The following is a 20,434-nucleotide window of genomic DNA, read 5'->3' on the forward strand; positions in this document are numbered from 1 at the left end:
ACCCTTGGTACAGGGACCCTCTATCCGCAACCCGAGGACGCGTTCGGTGGCTTTGTCATAGGCCCTTCGGTTTTATTCTAGAGGAATCAAAACCGAACCGAAATATATATATATATATACACACACACACACACACATATATATAATTCAAAGAATATTCCGCTCACACAAATAGATCGTACTCTTGAATCAAGCAATGTTAAATTAATCTTATGTAAGCACTTAGTATAAGTAACTTTGGTTTTAACGCGTAAGTAATTAAGTATTTCATTTACTATACTTTTTGAAATAATTTTAAATTAAATTATGACATATATTAAAATTAAAATACATTCGTATATTGAAAGTATATTATTTTAAAGAAATTTTTAGCAGAATTGAAAATGAAACTGTTTTTTTTTTTTAAATATTAGTGGGCTTTTTTTAAATATCAACTATTTGATTAAAAATACGCCTTTGTAAGTTGAAACTTAGACTATATGGTTATAAAGTCAACTGCTTCGTTAAAAAATTAAATTATTTTGTTGAAACTTCAACTATTTTCATAGGTAGCTGTTGGTCGCAAACTAAACTTTTTATTGAAAATTTGTCCTTTTGGATTAAAAATTTATGTTTATAGTAAAAAATTGATCTTTCTTGATGCTAGTAAACTTTTTTATTGCAAATTCTGCTGTATTTCAAAATATTTTTCTTTTTGGGTGAAAAATTGTACTATTTGGTTAAAAGCTCAACAATATTGTTGGAAATTCCCCACTGAGTACACAAGTCCTAAACTTGTCCTATATACGTCTTTTGGCGGACGTCCTGATGACCTTTTAAAGATATGAAGAGATCCACAGGATGCCTTAAAAACGTGAAATCATATGACATACAGATACGAGTACATTCTAAGGACGTCTTTAGGATGTTCCGGTGCACATTGGGTCGTTTCTTTTGTTTGAAAGTGTAATTATTTGGTTATTAATGACACTGATAGTAACCAATTAATTTTTTGTTGTAATTTCAAATATTTTATTAAAATTTCAATTCATGTGTTGGAAATAAAACATATTTATACATGAAGTCTTAAAAATTTCAAGCATTTTATGTTGGATTGAATATAGGATCAATATTAGGGTATTTCACAATCACAACCTGTTCCGAAAATAATGACTTATCGTCTGCTGTCACGAGTGCTGGACATTCCAAATGCCTTTCTATCCTCATATGAAACACTTTTGAAGAATTTGAAAATGTATGACAGAATATCAGTTATTGGATTTCTTTTCGGAAAAAGAAAAGATATTTCTTTTAGTTATGTGCTATTTTGAAACTATGGAAAATTACATTATCCTTAAAAATTGAACGAAAAGCTCTTTGGTGGAAGTAATCTAGAACTTTGAAAACTGGTATATGTAAAATAAAGAAATGTAGTGCTGTGTTGCCATTAAAGAATGATTAAAAAATGGTAAGTAGATACTATTGAAATTTATTTAATAACCAACATTCTATCATACAGTGTTTGAAATATTCATTAATGATGAGTGTTATCATGAGAGTAATGCATGTTTCACACTCAGAAATAGCGATAGCAGAGGAAAATTTAATGTTTTATAAACAGGCAGTGATTGTAAAATAACCTAATTAGTGATATATAAAAGAATTAATTTCTCTATTATTCCCCAATTTTTGTGAAAAAAATCACCCTATTGTCCCTATTTACGAGCATTTTGGGCTACGAAGTACAGAAAGTATACAAATATTACAATATTTGTAATTATTCATAATTCAATACCGTAGCTTAGAAAGTAGAAAAAACGTTACTTTAAACTGGAGGGGTAAAGCAAAACTACAGTTGTCAAAGAGGGGTCAGAGGGGGATATAAAATAGTGCAAAATTGGTTACGTAGTTTATAAGAAGCTACTTATTATAATATTTAATTTGAAAAGTTCATTCTGCACAAAAATGATTGAATAAACAGCTATTACGTCTACATACACACTTCTATTCAAAAAAGAACTAATCTAAAAATATTTCTGTAAAATGTATTAGAGCGCCCTCTACCATGCCTGCTCCATATCTCCCCTCTCCCGCCGCTGTCGCTAGTGGCGAATGGTCAAGCCAGGCCAGTCAGTTAGCCTGCAGCTACGCTCCGCGCGTTTCGCATACTTTTGATATACAAGTACCACGGCGTGTTCTTTTCAATTGTCAATAAACTCTTTTCTACATTTTATAAATCTCTTCATTTTATTGCTCGTTCCTGTCCTCGTTGCTCACGAACTTTGACAGGTTATGGACCCAGCTGCGTGAAGCAAGAAAACGTTTCCACTAGGCGAAGTGTGTGTTTGTGCAACAAGTGAGAACGAGAAACCTCCAGCAGCTACAAGGAACCGAAATGGTGGACGAGATGGGAAACAACGGCGAATATGGCGGAAAAGCTGAATCTCCGATGTCGTGCGAGAGAGACTGGGAAGAGAGTAAGTAAATTCCATTGTCTGAAGCGGATGGCGCAGTTTGGTGCGAACGTACATACATAAAAAAAGAGGTATGACAGAGTAATGGAAAACTCTAGGCATGCAAACAAAAGATCGCGATCGAGTAAAATAAAAGAAAAAGCATCATACGATAAAGGCACGCATGCATTGAAGGTGTGAAACGGTGAGATGTAAAAGTAACGAAAGGAGCGAGAATCCGAGTCAAAACATTTTCCGAGAACAAAGCGCGCGGGTTGAGACAAGTGCCTGCCGGCGAGCGCGTGGTGCGGTACGTCCGACAGAGAGAAAGAGAGCTGCAGCAGCACGCGCCAGATCACGTGACACTCGAGTGTATAACACGGTGCGGTCAGCAGGAGAGATAAGGAGAGAAAACGACACGGCAAAGAAGCGATGCCATATTTTGACTTGCCGCGCGCGCTTGTGTTTCGTCGAACTGTGTCCAACCGACAAATGCTTTAATTTCTTTTTTTTGTATAACTCGACTCTTGATTGAATTATCTTGAAACGCTAGACAATTCGATGCATGCGTTGCCAAGTAAAATTACACGAAAATATATCTGCCCAATGATAAAAGGAATTTCGAAATTCACCGCAGAGGCGTCTATTGAAAAAGCACTTTGAAGCCAACTTCAAACTTGGTGAATTTCACAAGGAAGAAGCTGTCACCTTGGGAATTAACGATGACAGCCTCACACTTAAATGTCAAAATGGCCAGACGTACGTCACTGGTGAGTTGTAATGTACTAGAAAAATTAGGTGTAGTAACAAGAGGTACACTTGATCAACCGGGGTACACGGAGAAAAAAGTCCGGCCGCTCCGGCCCAAAAGTCCTACGGGTTTGGGTTCGTGTAACGTGTAACGAAAACTGCAACTTTATCATGGCTGTAGAAAGTAGCATTGGAGTTACACGAACCCCTTCAAATAGTCCGAAATTTCAGGCAGTATCCGCATGATATGATATTCCAGTTATAAAATCTACAAAAATATAGTCATTTTCAATTTTAGTCGATTTTGGAAGAAATACAGTTAAGGTTAGTTTAAAAGAATATAATTTTTCAAAGTTATTTGTTTAACAAAATGTACACTATTAAGACTTCAGAGTGCCATTTAAGCAGTCTATGGTATAGTTACATAAACCTCGAAAAGAATTCAAATAATGAATACAAATGATTACAAATAAAAGAAAAAATTCAAAAGCTATATATAGCTTTTGTATTTTTGTTTTCAAATTATCAATAACAAATATCTGGTAACGTATATGTTTTGAATTTTTAAGTTAAAAAGCCAACTATAAAACTTTTTTTGAAATTTTTCTGTCCAGTTGTGTAACATCTAATCTTCTAATGTACGTTGCACAAAATCGTTTATCCTTACTGTTTACTTGTTTAGTCCAGCATATATTATACAATAATTAATTACGTCACAATTATATTTGAAACACGCGACAACACACGTCGGCAGAACATCAGCCGGTTCGTATGGCCTGGGGAAGCATCTGTTAAGGTAGCAGAAAAGTCCTGCCAAAACTGCAGTGTTCCACAGCCGTATTAGCTTAGCGTAACTCATGTTAAGTTCGCATGGATCAGCAACACTAAGTCCGCGTTATTTTTTTCTCCGTGTAGATGAAAAGGGATCTTGCTGTTCTGACCCTCCTTCATTCGCCCTTCTTATGATCAGCCATACTTTTTATGACTGTCAGCTGATCATGAGATGTCAAATCTTGGCAAATAAACAAAGTGTACACACATTACAATAAGTTGCTTATAATTACTGCTAAAAGGACTTCCCAGAACCAGCAGAGGAAAACTGGAAGCTTCTGGAAAAATGGTTTGAAAACCATGTGCTTGCAGGAACTACTCCGAAAATGCTAAGAAAGACTGACGTCGAACAAGTCACCAACAAACTCAACATAATTGAGTTATCTCAAGCTGAGGCAAGCCACGGTCGGATTAATGGTGAGAAGGAAAGTAAGGGCGAGCATACCGGTACTACCGATAGTGAGGCTGACGGTGTGAAAACGGAGAGCAAGGTGTGCAAAGTGCGAGATGAGCTTGCCAAGAAGCTTGCAGGTGCCCAAAAAGATTTGAACAAAGGTAAACCCTCCCTACCTCTGATAATAGACTCAAAAGTAGTTAATTTGGGAGATAAATATAACTATGAAAATTTAAAGAAAACAGAAAGTGAGATATTTGAAATAGATCTAAAGAAAGCTGACTTAGAAAATTCATGTTTAGTTCAAAGAAAAATAGTCAAACAAGAATCTCAGATCAGCGACCTGAAAAAAATGATGACAAACCTGACTGAATTGATGGAAAAAAAATCCAAAAATGTTCAATAAAACCTCTGAAGCTTTGAAACAAGAATTGAAGTCTTCTCGATTGGAAAGAGAAAGAATCAAAGAGCATATGGACAGCCACGTTGCAAAAGCCTGTAAGAATATTTTTTGGCAAAAATAAGGTTTTGAGTTGTACTTGTTAAAGATGGCCTTGCGCACATCTCAGTGCCTCCAAAATCGGCCAAATACGCTTCATAACTTCTCTATGACGATTTGTAAAAACGTGTAAGTTGGGAACCTCCCAATCACCAAGCAAAACTCTATAAGTTGCAGTGACGCTGAGGGAAAGCCATGTCGTCCTCAGAAAAACGTGAGTATTTAGCATTATTTTAAAATTCTTATCATCAACTCCATTGTTAATGTGTTGAGAAATAGACTGCAACTTCTATAAGAGTGAAGCTACAGAACCCAATGGACCAGGGGCCGTTTCGTTCACAAAATTCTGTGAAGAGTTCAATAGACAACGTTTCTCTATTTACCGTAAAGATCAGTGTGAAACCTGCGTTAGCTACAAAGCTGGAAATTGTTCCCTCGAAGCTTATGAAGCCCATCAAGATCGAAAGACTGCCGCCAGAAACTTTTTCATGGTGATCTTACAAAAGTTATGTAGGTACCTGTTTTGCTTGCTAAATTTTGATTGTAATTTTTAGAGTTTGACTAATATTACTATCAGACTGATTCATGTGATTACTTTACCTATTTTTGATATCTATATACTAAGCCATTACGAAATTGTGATTTAAAAATAGAAAATAACTCATTAGTAGATGTTAAAAGTGAGCTGTTTCTAAACCTACATTTTCATATAAAGATTTAGTTCTCTTTTGGGCCGTGTATTTTGATGATATTACTTGTAGGTACGTACCTAGTATACCTACTGTTAATACTGTGCCTTTTCGAAGAATTTATTCAATTTAAATAAAGTTTTCTGTTCGTTTTCACTTGGTTAACTCATTCTCCAATGTGTGCAAACCCCAGTAAGTTACTATTGAAATCAGTGTAAATTCCTGTAAGTAATAAAATTGGCCATCGGATGAATATGTAGGTAAGTACATGAACCGAAATTGTTTGAAAAGTTCCATAGTTGCCTTTAATGTACAATAAAATCGGAACAGAAAAAGTATAGTTCATAAGACGAAAAATATGTAGTTTTTTTCGTCGCCTGAAAACTTTTATGTTTTGCACTTACAGGCTTTTGCAACGTGGCTGTCGATATGAAACACTTAGCCGAAAAGATGAGCGGTTAGGCTATGTCCATTGTAGAGCTTCAAGAATGTGTGGAGAGCTGGTGTGCTAATGATGAGGAAGAGACTGAAGACTGTGAAACTCCTGGAAAAGGTACGGATGCTATGGATGTGGACGGGAATGAAATCCAAAGAAAGGATCAGTTGAAAACTGAAAATACTAGCCAAGACTTAAGTCAGAATTATGGTGAGAACAAATTCTTACAAAGTGGAATTTTAAAAATGGTTCAAAATGAAGTCAAAAAGGCTACAGAGAAAGGCATTCATTTGAATAATGAAACAGTTGCTGATAACATGAAAAATATGGTAAAACTAGAAATTTTTAACAAAACTTCGAACATCAAGCGGGACTACAAACTAAGTCCCAACATGAAATTTGAATTATTCTATGGCTACTTTTCATCTGAATTAACAGAAAGTAATTTGTATCACGTTATAAATGGAAATACATATTTTTCACAAATTGACCCTAAACTTTTGGAAGGGCAAAAATTCAAAGCTATAGACATTTTAATAAATCGTATTGAATTAAAGAGTATCATACTAGAATCATTCACTTGAAAGACCCATTAGATATATTGAAAGAATTAAAAGAAGCCAAAAGACTTAAATCAAATATAACTTCACATACGGTGAGAAAAGAAATCCATAATATGGAATAGATTTCTGGTTCCAACAGAGCAGCCGCCTTCTGCTAAAAATTTGAAGAAAGCATCAGGAATTACGAGAACAGTCCAGGTGCCAAGGCGTTATCTGAGGATGAAAAACGTGATGCATTTTACAGTGCCGTAATGGTATCTGTACCTTCAATTCAATCACTTGATTTTCTTTACAAGAAAACTCACGGACAACCAATGTCATACGAAGAACTAAAATTACTTGTTCTACAGGATGAGGCCAACCGAGTTGACGTGGAAGGTGCGATAAATTCGACACGTGCAGCAAACAACACAGCAGCAAAATGTGCGGGTACTGCAGCTCCCAGAGATCCGACAAAATACTATTACGACTGCGGCGACTACACTTATATTGCTGCGAACTGCCCGAATTCTGGCAAAAAGGTGTGCTACAAGTGCAAGAAAATTGGTATACCTCACATTTCTGTCGAAATATTGGAAGAACGAACCGAGGTAATTTGACTTTCTACTCTAACAACAATCGGGGTTCATTCAGAGGTCAGGGCAGAGATCTTAAGAGACAGGCGAACGGTCACTATGAGCATCCTGGAAATGCCAAAAGAGGAAAGTTTAGGGGAGGGTTTGAAGGTGCGTTCAGAGGCAGAGGCAGAGGTGGGTACCGTGGGCGTAGCGATAGCAATCGTGAGAGAGGATCTAACCAAGCAACTTCTGAGTCGAAAACTGACAATCCTACTGGAAACAACAATAACAAAGGTAAGCACTCTGATATGCCTGCACGGCTTGAGTACAACGGTTCGGTACTTTCTACGTGCTGCATGAATAAGGCACAAGCTTTCTTCACTGATACTAATACGGTAGACCTAGATAAATATATCTCAAGGTTTCTCGCTGACACAGGTGCTACAGAGCACATCACTAATTCAAAACTAGTCTTTAAAACTTTCAATAAATCCGACAAAGGTGTGAATAAATGTGCTAATAAAGAAAACTCAGCAGATTTGAAAACGGAGTGAATGGGAGGCTTTGACATATCTTTAGGCAACGGAGAATCTCATCTTATAGATAAGGTGATTTTATCTGAAGTTTTAAAGGAAAATTTATTGTCACTACGTAAATTTGCTGAAATGGGAGTAGACATAACCATTTGGACAGAAAAGTGTATAATTTTGAAGATATTTCTCCGGTTGAAATTACTGAATTAGAATCACCCTTCTCTAAAGAAAACATTAAATTTCGCAAAAATAATAAAGCCATGCTGTGGCATGTCCGATTTGGGCACGCATCTATCGCTTACCTCAAAGCTTTACAAGCCAAATTCCCAGATAACAAAGAACTGAATAGTGCAATTTTGACCAGTCCATTCTTGATTTTGAGATATGTCAATTGGCAAAATTGACAAATACCAAAGGTTACAGTTACATCTCCGTATTTATAGATGACTATTCCAGATTGGCAATGGTTTATGCTATGAAGTGTAAAACTAAAACTGGTGCGTGTTTTGAAATGTTTGTTAGGAGTGGGTGTAATTTACTAGGATATGATACAAAGGTGTGTTATCCTATGACAGATCGAAGAACAGAATATACAGGTGGGCACATCATTGTAGTGTTAAATAGATCAGGTGCGGAACTTCAATTAGGCGCTCCCGATACTCCTCAACACAATCGGGTCAGTGAGAGATTTAGCCTCACATTACAAAATAAAATTAGATCTTATATGTTTGACTCAAACTTGCCTGAAAGTCTTTGGGATTTGTCTATGAGCGCGAGCGTATACGCGTACAATCGTACGCCCCATTCGATCAATCACAAGATAACACCGCTTAAAAAATTCGCACCCAATCATCACTACGATATTAAACAAATTAAAAGGTTTAGCTGTCTGTCCTATATTAAAGTACATAGAAAGATGGGCCCTAAATTTCAGGCTGACGGTAGGAGTCATACTGGTTGGCTACTTCCCCACTGGATATCAGTTTTTGAGGCCAAAAGATGGTAAAATATATTAAAGCCCCAATGCTCACTTCAATGAAAAACTTGTATATTGAAATAAATACGATAAATATTCTATAGAATGTATCCCGCCTATCCATGAAGAAATGGATAAAAATAAATGGTTGATTGAATTTGCAAAAGAAGATGAGAATCTTGCATCAATTTCGAAAACGGAGGGAGTAACGGTGCGAAAAAGAGGAAGACAAAAGAAAGCCCCAACTGAGTACAAAAACGTAGATAATTTAAAAACTACGCCTGTAGTAGACAAACCTGTGAAAGACATTAGCTTTTCGGATCTAAAAGTGGATGATGAACTAAAGGCAAGTGCTTTGTTCTCATGCCCTACACAAGATGAGATAGACGAAGATGAGATAGGCGACGATGATAAAGGTGAGACAATATCGAAAATAATACCCGATGAAATTTATCAAGCTTTGTTGTGTGATATCAACTCAGATCCTTCTAATTATAATGAAAGTGATATATAATGAAAATGATAAAGTTGAATGGCAAAAGGCCATCGACGAAGAACTAAATTCGATGGACAAAAACTACGTTTGGAAAATATTCAATAAACCCAATAAAACTGCAAAAGGACAAAAGGTATCTCTGATCGATGCTAGGTGGCTGTTCAAGAGAAAAATCGGGTCAGACGGAAGTGTAAAATATAAGGCGCGCTTAGTTATGCGGGGGTTTAAAGACGTTAAAACTGCGTTCCTAAACGGTGTGCTTGACGAAGAAATATATATGGAAATTCCCCAAGGCACGAAGCACTCGGCTGAAGACCGCAGTAAAAAGGTGTGCAAATTAGAACGGGCTATACACGGTTTGCGTGTTAGTCCAAAAAATGGTACGACAGATTTACACAAGAAGTTACTAAAATGGGTTTGGAGAATTCTGACCTGGAGCCGTGCTTGTTCACTTGGCATAATGACAAAAAGTTATTGTTCTTATTATTGTACGTCGACGACATTTTATTAATAAGTAACTGACTGTTTAAGGTGAGCCAAAAAATTCCTTGGAATAAATATAAGGCGCGATAGGAAAAATAAAATAATTGAACTTAACCAAGAGAAATACGTAGATAAAATATTAGACAGATTTGGCTTCAGTCAGTCACATCCGAAAGACACCCCAATGGTAACAAATCAAGTTGCTAACCGCGAAAGAAAATTAAGAGAATCTCAAACTGACGATGAAACACTTATCAAAACTTTGAGTTCCGAGAACGTACCATACAGGAAAGCTGTAGGTAGTCTTCCGTATTTGGCAGGTGCGACAAGGGCCTGACATCTCTTTTGCGATCAACGTATTAAGTAGGCATTAAGTCAACCCTAAGGGTTGACTTTAGTTAGTTATGCGGATGCGAGTTTCGCCGATTGCAAAAATTCAATTACAACTTGTGGCTTCTTAATTAAGCTCTTTGGAGACACAATTACTTGGCGAACTCACAAATAATCTTATATGGCTCTTGCCACCAGAGATGCTGAATATATAGCTATAAGCAATGTTAGTCGTTATATGTTGTCTACTTACAATTCATTAACACTCATCTTTACAGTCCCTGAAAAATTCATCCCTATGCAATTATGGTGTGACAATAAAGCTGCTATAGCTACGGGTGAAACTAGTGGTGGAAATAAAATACGACATATGATTAAAGTCAAAGGAAATTTCTTTAAGAAATGCGTTTCTAGAAATCTGATCAAACTTGAATGTATAAAGTCCAAAGATCAATGAGCAGACATTTTCACAAAACCTCTTGCCAGGAACCTGCATAAAGGATTGAGGCACTTAATTCTTAATTCACTATAATTAATTTGATTTGTTTCATTTTCAAAGAGACGCTAGGAGTTAAGGCGACATTAAGGTGTGCATCAGAGATTGATAGACCAGGATGTTAGCGGTCGGAAGGGAGTGAAAAATGTATTGGAGCGCCCTCTACCATGCCTGCTCCATATCTCCCCTCTCCCGCCGCTGCCGCTAGGGGTCAATGGTCAAGCCAGGCCAGTCAGTCAGTCAGTCTGCAGCTACGCTCCGCGCGTTTCGCATACTTTTGATTTACCACGGTGTGTTCTTTTCATTTGTCAATAAACTCTTTTCTACCTTTCATAAATCTCTTCATTTTATTGCTCGCTCCTCTCCTCATTGCTCACGAACTTTGACAAATTCATTCCAGAATTTATTTACTAAAATGAGGTGATAGTTTTTGGAGTTTATAGTTTAGGTCCAATACCCTTGAAAACATAATGAAATATAATTTTTTACATAGTGTTGATCAGCGAGATATAATTGACATTTGTTTATAGTGACGTACAAATTGACCCCAGGTCGGTTATTGAGTTCGAAACCCGGTCTGAAAACACAAAAGCCCATGCTTGTTCGAGAACCTGAACGAACCCGGAAGTTCAACTTGAAAATTAAAAAAAAAAGAACATTCACATAATTCATAGTGAATTTCTTTAAATTACCGGCAAATTTAAAGGAAATTACCAGCAATTCAAGAAAATATTTTCATTTAACTTTTGTACCAGTGTTCGGCTTTTCGGGCCGGGTTGTCAGTTGGTCGACTCGATCCGAAAAAATCTTGCACACTCTTACAAGTTACGCATAACACCTCTCGAAATTATTTACAAAAATTTATATTAATTTATTGTTTTGAAGAAAAAGGTATTTGTACATAATTGTCTGAATACTCCAATCCAAATCTCTTCGAACGCTCAGGCTTCAATGTGCATATATAAGATGATTGATGGCTTTAGTTTAAATGTCATGACGGTCATGTACAGATGATCACGTGGATAGTTGTTCGGTTTAACATTGTACGACTCTCGGAATGAGCCCAAATTCGGTCTCAAAATAATGGATTTTCCCTATGGATGTGCACTAGTGTTCAAGGGTTCAAATATGAGAATAAAAATTTTGTTTTTCAGACCATTGACATTTGAGCTGTAACAAATTCAACACTAGCGTTTTTCTGCGTTATTTAAGTCACTTTAAATTTTCAAGATGAAAATGTAATGATACATATATATGTAAGATCAAAAATAACTACTGTCTGACCATTTAGCGAAGAAGCACGGTCAATAAAACGATGAAATGAAAAAGAAGGCAACACCTGTTTTGCATCAATCCTCTTCACACCCTGAAAATGTGGAACTTGACTTTCTTTAATTTCCTCTAATTCTTTATTTATAGTCTGTATTTACCAAATTATAGACTCTTATATAAATAAATAAAATTATTCAATTTTATTTGTGTAGAAAGTTTTTTAAATATTAAGTTAACAGTTTACTCAAATAGTCTAAACATCTCTTTTACCCTCAAGCTTTTTGTGCCGTCTCTTATTCGAATCATTCCCACTACAAATAACTATCTCAAAGCTATATATAATGTTTATGTATAGTCACGTATTTTTATGATCTTGAGATGTTACTGCTGTCAAAATACAGTATTCATATGTATAAAAAAGCGATAGAGATGATATATGGATCAAATAAAAAAGTCGATCACGTTTAGAGAAAAAAAGTTCTGCAGTTCCTTATTTAATCTCATAAGTTTACAAGGAGCTTTCTAAATAACCAGTACAAACTTGGAGTTACATCACAAGGGTCCATTCCTCTTTACCTTGTAGGGAATAATAATTGTAATAGAATGTAATTATGGCAATCATCTTTGCCACTACCGAAGACTCTCGTTTTTCCAAGAACGCAAAGTGTCACTGTAACTTTACGTGTTTCTTCCAATTAAGCTCTAATATGAAAAGACAGGACTTTGAAATAAATCGTATCTAAAGAGTCATAAATTCATCTATCCATAGTCTAAGTGACTATTACATCATACGCCTAACCGGAACGCGGTTGCACCTTAGCAATTATTGAATACACGACATAAAAAAGGTGCAATTTCCCTCCATTCGTGTGATGATGACACTGTATTATAGAGATAGTGGATATAAATTATAGCGTATTTATTCAGTTGCATTAATTATTATTTTATAAAAAAAAATATTTATTCAAAGAAAGAACATTGTTTTCCGGTTGAGATAATAATAAATTATTCAGTGGATTTGACAGTGGAAAGTCGAAAAGTTCCTCTGAGATAATTAAAAATAGAATATAAAAATTGTGTTTAATTAGCGTGCAGTCCTTCATTCTCAAGAAACATTTTTCTTTTTTAAAATTAGCAATCTGATGATCTTTTGCCATGTCACATAAATGCCAGGTTTTAAAAGACTGATATAACTCCCTGGTCTAACGAACGTCTACTTTTTATTTACGACTCTCGTTCTCTTTAGTTTTTCTTATGTGTGCTAAAAAACCGTAATAAAATGTTTATTAAAACAAAATTTCAAGTATAATTCATTGAAGAATTAAAACTAAAGAATGACCGATTTCAGACAAGTTTTTCTGTCTGAAAATTGTTTGCAGAAAACGGTTTCATAAACGTTCTTTACCGTTTAGCTTTCTTGAATTAATACTCATTCGATCTAAAACGATCATATTATTTATTTATACTTTTACATAACGTTGTTGTTTTATAAAGAAGATGGTAGTTTGTTCGGTTTTTTGGTCCTTTATTATAACGAATTATAACGAGTTATTTTACGTCGATATTTGGTACATTCCAACAAATATTATTATAATTTAAACAAGATTTAGAATCTTTTAACAACTTAGCATTCTGCCAATGTTTTTTTGTCGAAAATAAGTAAGTACTCTTAATTTAAAAAAACTAGGTTTCTAAGAAGATTCGCATCTTTTAACAATTTTAGGTTACGTTAAGATTTTACACCTAGAATTTTTATTTTAAAATTAAAATTATTATAATTTTAACAAGATTTAGAATCTTTTAACAATTTGGAATTATGTTAGTGTTTCGCTTTGGAAATAAGAATTTCTTATTTATTTTTTCAAAATTATGTTTCAAAGAAGATTCACCTATTTTAACAGATTTTAGGCCCTGTTTGCGTTGTACACACATGAATTGTATTTTAAAACACAATTTATTAGATTTCGTGGATGATTAACAATTCTGAGCAATTTTATGCTTTCTTATGTTATTGTATTTCGTCAGAAATTATTATTATTTTTAATCAAACATTATTAAATTTCCAATAATCTTTACAATTTCTTAACAACTTTAAGTTTTCTTGGTATGTTAAACCAAAAAAACATATTTTTAAAGAAAAAATGATTAAATTTAAATCCAATGATTTTTATTTAAAAGGGTAAAATTTACAAGTATTTTTAATTTAAAAAATAATATTTCAAATAATATTGATAACGTTTGAACCATTTTAGATTATGTTGGTGTTTGAAACTAAAAAACGGTATTTTTCTAAAAAATCATTATATTACAAACAATGTTAACAATTCTTGTAAAACTGTAGATTAAGATAACAGTTTTTACCAGAAATATCAATATAGATTTACAAAATGATTGAGAATATTAGAACAATAATTATTTTTGTTTATGTTGATACATTCTGATGAAAAATGGCGATTTTAGACAAAAATCATTAAATTTCAGAGAAGATTTACAACATCGGACTATTTTTATTATGTTATGTTAATTTTTTTATCATCGAAAATTGGTATTTTTAAAAAAGGAAATCATAACTTTTTTCAGGCAACTGTTAGCGTCTTTAGCGTTCGAAGAAAAAACTGAAGTTAAATTTGGTTGCATGTAAAATTTCCCGCTGTTAAAGTTTACATGCTATTTGGCGAAAGTTTATCCTACGATGGAATGAAAGCCGTCGTCTACTACACGTCCTTAGCAGCAATGAGAAAACGGCAATGTATGAGTTAATTCGAGCTATAAATTGGGACAACAGATTTAAAACGAAACAGAAAAAACAAAAATTAAATTTTGTTTCAGGTAAGACTTGCAACGGTTAAAAATTAAAAATATTTCGGCAAAAATTTCACTGTGAAAAAAATTTCACACGAAAAAAACTTGTTCTTACTGATATATTTCCTACTAAGTAAATTAGACTATTGTAGAGGAACAGTGGCGGACTGGCATGGGGGCGCGCCCGGGGCTTTCCCGGCTGCGCCTCCCTTGGTTGGTGCGCGCAAAGCCATGCCAATGCGGTCCCAAAAGATTATATTGTTCAAGCAAATAACTATATGTTATACTGCAATGGAAAGAGAGAAAAGAATATCCAATAATATCCACGATTTACAGTTCTACTCCTACAAGTAATGCCAGTAAAGTAAAAAGTATCCTCCAATATCTTCTCACCCGTATTATTCCTAAGAAATGCTCTAATGCATGTTTTGGATTCTATTAGAGAAAATATTCAAAAAATGAATAATAAATTATTCATATGGAAACAGTAAATGTGAAAGGAATATTCTTGCCATCAACTACATTACGGAATTTTTTATTCATTTGTCTCCGATGCAATCCGAAATATATATATTGATTAAAAATGTATAGGACACTTAAATGCATTTTTTATGGGCGCCCGCTAATATATTGATTTTCTACATATGTTAACTTTCGATGACGCCTATACGTACCTTGAGGGAGTGTCCAGATCAACTTATTTATGTGAAAAGTATGACTCCATTTTCTCTTACAAATATGAAAGAAGGCAACTCTAATTTATTACACAAGCTTGACTAATTATTGGTTGTAGTTAATTATAATTAAATACAACAGCAGCTAAATTCTGAAAGAAAAGTTGTTTTTCGGGATTGCTGTTGTTTTGATCTAAAAAAGGAGAGGAATTAACGTTTATTAAGATTAAATGAAAATATATGCTCCAATTGAAATTATTTATACAATTTATATAAATAAATTCATAGTTTGGAGATTTTTAAAGAAATAGGCTGATTTTTACGAAATAAACTAAGAAGTCACCAAGAATGATTGATTATTTAAGCCATTTTTACAAACGAATTCAAAGTTTGGCTACTTTTAAAAGAATACGCGCAATTTTTTCACGAAATCAACTAGAACTTTTTTGCGATGAATTCTTGCTATGATATTTTGAAATTTAATACAAATTGTTATTTTTTTAAAGATTATTCATGAAAAAATTCAAGATTTGGCTATTTTTCAACCAAAGCTTCCATTTTTTTATTAAATCAACTACGAGTGTATTTTCGATAACTCTTTGCTACGATACTTTGCAAATTTCAAAGACCTATCAGTGATTTGAACAATTTTAATAGAAAAATTCAGGGTTTGTTTATTTCTCAATGAATAGGGTTACTTTCTCTTTAAAAAATCGACTAAGAAGACGTGCTACAAAGTGCCATCAGAAAGTCATTATTAGTCAATTCCGTAAACAAAAATTGATTGTTTTCGTTGAAAACTAGCCAAACACTGAATTTGTTTAGGAACATTTTTTGAGCATCGTATCGTACGAGTAGTATCGTAGTGCACGAGACATTTTTAAATGAATAATAATATTTGTAAATTTGCAATATATTGTAGTAAAGAGATATATTGAGCATATTCTTCTAAAAAGTCAAATTTTTAATTTGTTTATGAAAATTGTTAAAACATTGTAACTGGCAAGTAATATCGTAATAAACGTTAATTTATCTCACGTTTTACACATGAACTCTAGATTTTATTGAGATAATCAGTGGTAATCCTAAAAAACAACTTTTCTTCATTAATTTGTTTATAACGCAATAAACAATTTTTTTCATATTTTTACCCACAGAAAACTACTTCTGGATAGTTTTAAATTTTAAAATCTGAAAATTGTACTTCTTAAAAGTTAAAAAATTTAAATTTTCCTTTTAAATAAATAATGTAAAAAAATTTTTGGGTCAAAAATCCAAACAACCAAACAATTAAAAAATCTGTTATGAAAATGTAATAACTTCCAAATACAATGAATAGTGTTGGCTAGAAATTAATTTGTTAACAGAAACTGTTTTGCTCCACTGTGCACCAGACTGCTCATGATAACAAACTTGAATAGAATTTAAGTAAAATACAGATAAATATAGGGTCAATAAATTAATTCAAGGGAACTATAGTTAGATTATGCTGCTCAGTTGTTGCCGGGACAACTTCATGTAATCTTATTTTGTTTAAAAACTCAATTAGATCCTTTTTAACTACAAGATATTGTGCTCTTTTAATTCCATTTCGGACATTTGCGCGTGTATTCAATTTAAAGTCTTTCTTAAAATTTTCCTTAGAATTTTCACACAAAAGGCATGATAGCAGAATTAAAAAGAAAGCAGTAAGAACTTAGTTAAAGGAAACTTTTATCAGACGCAAGCCGAACAATATAGCTTTTATCTTTGCAAGAATAAACTTTTTATTTTGCTCTGGGAATTCCAAAGATTACAACTTGACACGTATTTTTTGCTAGCACAGTGGCGGCTGCAAGGCGGACTAAGCGGAACCAGGAAATAGATGATAATGACATTAACGATTTAGTGGGACACCAGTTTTCAGGGATATCTGACGAAATGGTGCGAAAGATTAGGGGATTCTATAGGATAATCTATCGTCGAACCGGGAGAGAATCGGAACGGATTATTCCAACAAGGATCGTTCTAATAGTTATTAATCATTTAGAAATTCTGGATACATAGTAGCTACCGAATTTCGATAGATCTAAAGAAAATCGCCAAATTCAGAGGGTGCGCTTGGCATTCAGTCTAATATATCACACTTTAATCGATTTTTCTTTTCCTAGAGTGGTGTGAGTTCGTAAGTCAAATTAAATCCTTTCTAAATCAATTTACAGTATCAAATTGCTTTTCAAATGGAACCTTTTCTTTCTTATTAACATGAGAAAATTTAAACATAAAATAAATAATAAAGTTTAGAAAAAAAGAAGGGAAATAAAAATGGACGTCTTAACTGCACAACTAATATATAATATTTTTGTACAATATTGTATAGACAATCAAATTATTTCATTTTCATTAAAAAATATCAAATTCATTGGTAATTCTAACATAACCTATTATTGTTCAAATATAGTAAATACCCAGTGGGCACAACACGTATAACACCTGTTGACTGTTACTTCCAGGCGATGCGTTTGAAGTGTAGCAGTCAACAGGCGTTATGCGTCTTATATTTTTCTAAACTTTTTACCGTTGCAAAAAAAACTATTGCGATTATTCCGTGACCTTCTATAGGGAATATTAACGTAGAATCCGAATTTCAAAAATTTAAAAGTTGATTTTACTTTTTTTTCGAGTTTTTTTAAAAAGGAATCGAATGAGGACCCAATGGGGTCTTTGCGGGTACTTTGTAGAGGCTCCATTCGATTTGTTCGGTCCGCCAGGGAAGTCAGACCAAATAATGTTCTAAAAATGTTTTATGTTCGAAATACGTCTTTAAAATGTCTCTGAAATATTGTATGTTTATGGAACATGATATGGACTGACTTAGGACATTTTTAAGTCGTTCTAAAGATGTTCTTTAACGCTTGTGCCCACTGGGAATTAAACATCAAACACTAAAATAACATAACGTAACCAAACATTGTATATGGTTATAAATCTTCTTTTAAACCTCCTATAGTCTTTTTTGTGTTTTAAAAATAAACGATGTCTAATGAAACATGTTAACATAAGCTAAAATTATTCGATAATTGTAAATATTCTTAAAAACTTAAATCCCTGCTGATATAGCCAATTCCCATGAAGAATACGAGTATAACATAAAATTGTTCACACATTCACCTCCTTTAAAAGCCAATGATTTTTTATTACAAGTACATATTTTCGGTACAAAACACAGAAAAAACGAAAGGTAAAGTTTACATCGATTCCGGGTGACAGATTCACCAAATCAAAAATTAACCTGGCCGGATGAACTTTACATGAATCGAAGATAATTTTCGATTTTTAACCTTGCCTGTATGATCTTTCGCCTTATAATCCCTATGCCCATGTCGTTTCGATGTCTTTGCGATATCTTAAAGACATCGTCAGATCATACGACTTATTTACGATATCGTAAAGACACCTTAAGGACATGGACATAGGATGTCGTGGAGTTGTCGTAAAGATGTCGTAACGATGTCCTAAAGACATCGCTAAACTTTGTGCCCATTGGGTTGCGACGCCAGCGCTATCTATCGTCGTTAAACTTCATTGAATTGGAGAGAACCGGGGATTCCATCTGTCAGTTTCTTTTTGCGCTTTTCGCTAAATCGTATTAAGTAAGTTTTAATTCCTCTACAGTGTCGGACTGGGTACCCAGGGGCGCGGCCGGATATCCAATACTATAATGAATTGTAATAATATAAATTGATTGAAATGATACATTTTTCAAGGTAGCAGAGAATAAATTTTAGAAATAAGGATGAAAATATAAAATTATTCATTATAAATAAAATTTGTATTTTATTTTGCAATATCTGAATAAGTAATCCCGGGCCGAAGTACAAAAGTAAATGTAATATACATTTCATATAATAGCGTTGAATGCAATGTAGAAAAGTTTGCGTTTTGGAAAAAATGGAGGGTGAAGCACGAGATACGTGATGAGGATGTGTTCGTTAAAGCCGAAGGAGCTTTAACAAAAGATAAGTCGCAATTACCAGATTACACTTTTGTCGATTCTTTGACCTTTAATTTAAAAAATTTTGTGCACAAATGAGGGGAAGTACAAAGACCGAGCATGCAGCGTGAAGTAAATACACTATCGAGCGTGAAGCGCAAGAACCAAAAGTCGCGCATCCTGAACACGCTGCAACTTGAAGGCGATAAGAGTGTGCCCGCGCAGCGGGCAGATTGTTTTTCGTCTAAGAGTTCAGCCAATTGTTAATTTTTTATGTTTCTTATTATTTTTCAAGAATGAAAAACTCATCACATCATAGACTGCAAGTTTTAAAGTATTTTTACCGCGAAGATTTGAGCCTTAATTTAAATAAGTAGTTCATAATAACAACATTAAAAATTACGAAAAATACTAAAATTATAATAAAAGAACAATTATTATAGTAAACTATAGCAAAATATAGTAATATTTTACAATTTCCAAAATAATGAAATGAATCCTTTGATCCGAACTCTTGAAATGTGAGCTAATAAGGGGCCAACCATATACCACGTGGACACTATAGGGGGGAGGGGGTATCTTAAAATTCCACGCTTGCCCACGAGGTGGATCAGGAGGGTCGGGCTAGAATCTTCGTGGACACACATTTCCCTAAATCTGAGGAAAATATACTGAAATTAGACAAGGTATGCTCTAGATAGATTCGAAGTTTTATATTTTGCTCGCATGCAATATAATTTTTATTATTATTTAAATGATAATTTTTTCGCGACTTCTCATTTGAAATTCAAATCATGTTTAAGCTCACGCTACTAAACTAATCCGATTTTTGTCAGCCAATTCATCGTTACTTTTGGACTCCTTGCTTTTGAAGACTAATAATATCTACATTTTCTTAAAATATGTCCACGTGGACAAAGTACAGGGGGGTGGGGGTTTAGATCAAAACAACGGCAATCCCGAAAAACAACTTTTCTGCCAGAATTGAGCTGCCGGACTGGCTTGATCTGAGCTTGCAATTGCAATCGCAATACAGGGCATCTGCTTGTTATTTATGATCGAATTCTTATTTTAATTTAAGCCTCTCTCCTTGTTATTTATGATCGTATTTTTATTTCAAGTTCAGAAAGAACATTTTAAAGCCTTCAAAGCATTTGAACGAGCTATCTGGATCATTAAATATATTTACCTGAGTGTCTGCAGAGAACTTCTCCGAGCTTTTCGGAGCCTTGAGAACCTTTAACATAT

General features: G+C 33.9%; 1 protein-coding gene across 1 annotated transcript in view; it reads left to right on the plus strand.

Moving 5' to 3' along the window:
• Positions 1 to 20,434, plus strand: part of LOC117176616 (monocarboxylate transporter 12-like) — a 120,991-nt gene that overhangs the window by 46,217 nt on the left and 54,340 nt on the right. The window contains exon 3 of the mRNA XM_033366870.1: positions 3,070 to 3,202. Coding sequence (XP_033222761.1) covers positions 3,070 to 3,202 — 133 coding nt within the window. The remainder of the gene's footprint in view (positions 1 to 3,069; positions 3,203 to 20,434) is intronic.

This window comes from Belonocnema kinseyi, chromosome 7, assembly GCF_010883055.1.
Source record: "Belonocnema kinseyi isolate 2016_QV_RU_SX_M_011 chromosome 7, B_treatae_v1, whole genome shotgun sequence".
In the NCBI taxonomy this organism is placed as follows: Eukaryota; Metazoa; Arthropoda; class Insecta; order Hymenoptera; family Cynipidae; genus Belonocnema; species Belonocnema kinseyi.